General features: G+C 35.3%; 1 protein-coding gene across 1 annotated transcript; it reads right to left on the bottom strand.

The window, feature by feature from the left end:
- Positions 1 to 231: 231 nt before the first annotated feature.
- Positions 232 to 3,088, bottom strand: LOC136844256 (uncharacterized). Its single transcript, XM_067113244.1, has 3 exons — positions 1,778 to 3,088; positions 1,400 to 1,518; positions 232 to 1,252 (listed from the first exon to the last, which is right to left on the bottom strand). The coding sequence occupies exons 1-3, from the start codon at positions 1,890 to 1,892 to the stop codon at positions 1,025 to 1,027; spliced, it is 462 nt and encodes a 153-aa protein (XP_066969345.1). The 5' UTR covers positions 1,893 to 3,088; the 3' UTR covers positions 232 to 1,024.
- Between the last annotated feature and the right edge of the window lie 1,009 nt (positions 3,089 to 4,097).

Consider the following 4,097-nt stretch of genomic DNA (forward strand, 5'->3'; position numbering starts at 1 on the left):
TAAAAACGGACAGTACGACAAGCAAAGAATGGGAAATCATAGTTACTTAGTTTCATTTATCTAACAAGCAACACAAAATTTCTTTGGTGTGTTTTTCTTTAATTCTTCCAAAATATATTTAGAAATTATGAAAAAAAGAATATATATATATATATATATATATATATATATATATATATATATATATATATATATATATATATATATATATATTCCATTTCAGGAATTAGAAAAATCTATGCAATCAAGCAATGTGAAACATTATAGTCTATATGCATACGAAAAATGCTAGGGATAATAACGAAATATTAATATAGAATGCTAGCATACTGACAGAATTATCATAAAAACACTGGATGCTATATCAAAATCACATTCAAAATTAAATCGTGAAAGGTTGAGCATAGTTTAAAAAATATGTATTTCAGTTTTTTTGGATGCTTCCAGCTTTAGAACTATCGATAATAATAGGTTATCGTCTTCTCATATTGTGCACTGCGATGTCTCTAAGATTCACTAGTTATTAAGTTATTCAATACAGGAACAACTGCAAGTCGGGTGAAGGACAGAGAAGACTTTTTGCAGATGCAAGAACTGCAGGTTTGTTTGCATTTGCAGTGTTGTGGTGGAGAACAGGGAGGCTGTGATGTCCACCGAGGAATCCATGATTTGGAGTCTGCATCCGTCTTCCACCCATAATCTGCTGGTGAGGGCATATTCAGTAATGGGCAGTCACTTCTGGCCCAAATATAGGCTTGGTAGAGAGATCTGTTGGTATGGAGTAGTAAAGCATCTTGAGTTGGCGGAAGGCACTCAACTCTCTGGGTCTTTCGACAGAACATTGCTTCTCTTAGTATATTGACATCTTCCAAGGCAGTGGTTAGGTCATACAACTTACATGTGAATTTTTGGAGAGTTTTAAAGGCTTGATCCTCTGAAGTAATAGGTCTGAGGTCATTAGATGTTAAACTACCCATTACTTCAATTAATTCCTCACCTAATTTTGTCCACGCATTCCAAGCCATTACCTTTCCTTTTCCAAAAAATGCAGACACCGTGTCACATCCGGTGGATGCATGAAAAAATGGGAGTGCCGTGCTATAGGTGGACCTAAAGATTCTATAACATCATTTATACAGAGTTGGGTTACATTATTTCCTTTTCCCATCACAAGCCAAACTTCAATATCAGGAGGTAGGTTGATCATTTGTCTGCATAAGACAACTGCCACATCTGTGTCCATGGTTCGAACCTATGAAGAAATACGAATGTTCCAATTACTTACCTAACTATTTTTCAACTATCAGCACATCAATCATGATGCACTAAAAAATAGCAATTGATCTATCATTCTCAAACAAATGCTGGAGTTGAAATAAAAGGCAGCAATTATCATTACCTTGATCACAGAAAGATTTGATGCTGCATGCACTAAATGAACAGGAATGCGAGAGTCAGCCTCTTCATGGTCACATCTTGACATGTCAGGTCCTGATCCTTTATGAAGAACATCAGTGTCTGCGAAGATTAGCAAAAGAAAAGAAAAGAAAAAACAAAGAGGTTCAGTATGATAAAAGAATTAAAAAAAAAATTATATTCAGGAAAAATCTGGAAACTATTACATTAAACAGAATGCAATGAGAAAGAAAGATAAAACAGACTATGCACATAATATGGTAACCCGTGATGAATGATTATGAGAAATGGATTATTGTAACTTTCATAATGTAAACTACTTGTGCTGAGAACATAGTTGTTAGAGCTGATTTCAATTTACCTGCAGTGACATAAATGTCCTGAACATATGATGGGAGCTCTGTGAGTGATAAGATCTTTGCAATGATAAAGTTTATGACCTCCACTTTGTTTCCAGCATCATGAAGAAAATCCATCCACCTGTTTCCCGTTGGTATTGGAGCATAGCCACTTTGATTCTAGTACCTGATCCTCTTTAAAGTCTAGTATGTTCTTTAAGGGTGTTGGTCCAGTACTCATCGCAAACCAGATCTATCCTCTGGCAACTTACAGAGAAGATATATTTTAAAAATACTTCAGCATAATCATCAAAAGTCTTGCAGGTTGTATCTGGAGTAAATAGCCTGAGAATTGCTGAACCATCAGAAATTACACAACTGAAAGATCTAGGATAGTTAGTTTGCTCCTCCAAGTTATGTACAACTTTCTACAAGCAAGCATCCCATTAGATGACTCTTGGTTCCTGAATACATAGATCCACTCCCCGCTAGTGCCGGGGGATATTCATAAATTTCGTGAGAGAAAAACTGCACGAGATTCACATTTCTATGTTGGGATGTGATATATATTTGGCCACAAAGAGATGCAGATTGTTTCAGAGTTTTCACTTTTTCTATCAAAAGCTTCCTCTTCATTTTTCCTGTTGAAATAACAAAAATCTTGAGATTGTTTTTTGGAATTACAGCTGTAATGGCCTTGGAATTATTAAAAAGTCTTTCTTGGCAAAATGTGAAATACTGTTCTTCTCCAAGATTGTTGAAGGTTGTTAGGCACTGCAAGCGATAAACTGCATCGGCTGCCATAAGATCACCCCAAGGAGGTAGTCTAGCCATAATTTCATAATCCTGAAGAATTTGAATTCCCAGCTTAATGTTGCCATCCTGGGATATAGTTGACACCCGGTGAAGGGTAGTTTTCCCTAATTGTCCACAAAATATGCATTCTTTATCATCTGATGTAGTTCTACACATTCCTAAAAGTCTGGGCTTACAGTGGCGTCTTTTGACTTTGATGATGATGTCTGTTCTGATTAATTTGATGTTTGCTGAACGATTTTAGCATTTGCTCCCTGAATAGACCTAACTGACACTTTATCATAGCATTCCTTGCGCCATCTGGCCTCATTACACACGCAATCCTCTACAGTAAGTTCACTCGGCTTGCACAGAATGTCTTTAGGCAGACCTCCCAGTTTTTCAAATTCAGTCAGTCGTGATAGCACTGTTTCATACGCCTTTGCAGCTCCACCTGACACCATTTAGGGGACACACTTAATTTTTTTTAGATGATCCCTTGCACAAAAAACATCTTCCAGGATCCATGATCTCATTTCATATACTGAAAGATGAACATAATTTGATTGGTGTACATATTACAAAATTATTATTATTATTATTATTATTATTATTATTATTATTATTGATAATGGTAATAATAATAATAATAATAATAATAATAATAATAATAATAATAATAATAATAATATAATAATAATAATAATGTTGTTACATTGCTGCTGATGAGGACAAGAATGACGCTGAAGACATTGATGAAGATTTTGTCGGTGGCGATGATGAGGATGATGATGATGATGATGATGATGATGATGATCATGTTGATCATGAGGATGATGATGGTGATGATCATCATGATATGTAGGAGGAGGAGGAGGAGGAGGAGGAGGATGACACAAAATCCTCATGCAATCATTAGAAAAACTTGTTTATGAATGTTTAAGATCTCCCGCTTGGTAAACACCTTTTTTTATTGACCTTCTCAAAATAATTTTTATAACAAGAGAGGGTTGTAGATAGATTCTGAGGTATGTTTTATCATTTCAGCATTCATTGTAGTATTTTAAAACCAAACTTAGATATCTACGCCCTCTGAATACTAGATTATGGCTGTTTATTGTAGTTTGACCTTTATACTCTAGTTGACCTTGACCTTGACCTTTAAACCTTTGCCCTTTAGGATAAAAATGTTTCTATATCCAAGATATAAATATGTGCCAAGTTTCACATTTTTTCCCACATTTGCGGCAAAGCCACAAAATTTGACAGATTTTCCCCTAACTATTAGACCCAGTTCATAATTAAGGCATTAGAATATGTTCAGGAGCTTTTCGATGATCACCAAAGTCATCTTTGTAAGTTGAATGTGGTGAACTACCTCTCTCTCTCTCTCTCTCTCTCTCTCTCTCTCTCTCTCTCTCTCTCTCTCTCTCTCTCTCTCCATAGAGAGCTAGTAACAATGAAGAGTACTCTGAGAATTCAGACAAATGGTTCTTCACCCAAAAAATTATTTGGATTAAGAAATGTGTTTATAAACAATCATCTATC

The sequence above is a fragment of the Macrobrachium rosenbergii genome, chromosome 12, assembly GCF_040412425.1.
Source record: "Macrobrachium rosenbergii isolate ZJJX-2024 chromosome 12, ASM4041242v1, whole genome shotgun sequence".
NCBI lineage: Eukaryota > Metazoa > Arthropoda > Malacostraca > Decapoda > Palaemonidae > Macrobrachium > Macrobrachium rosenbergii.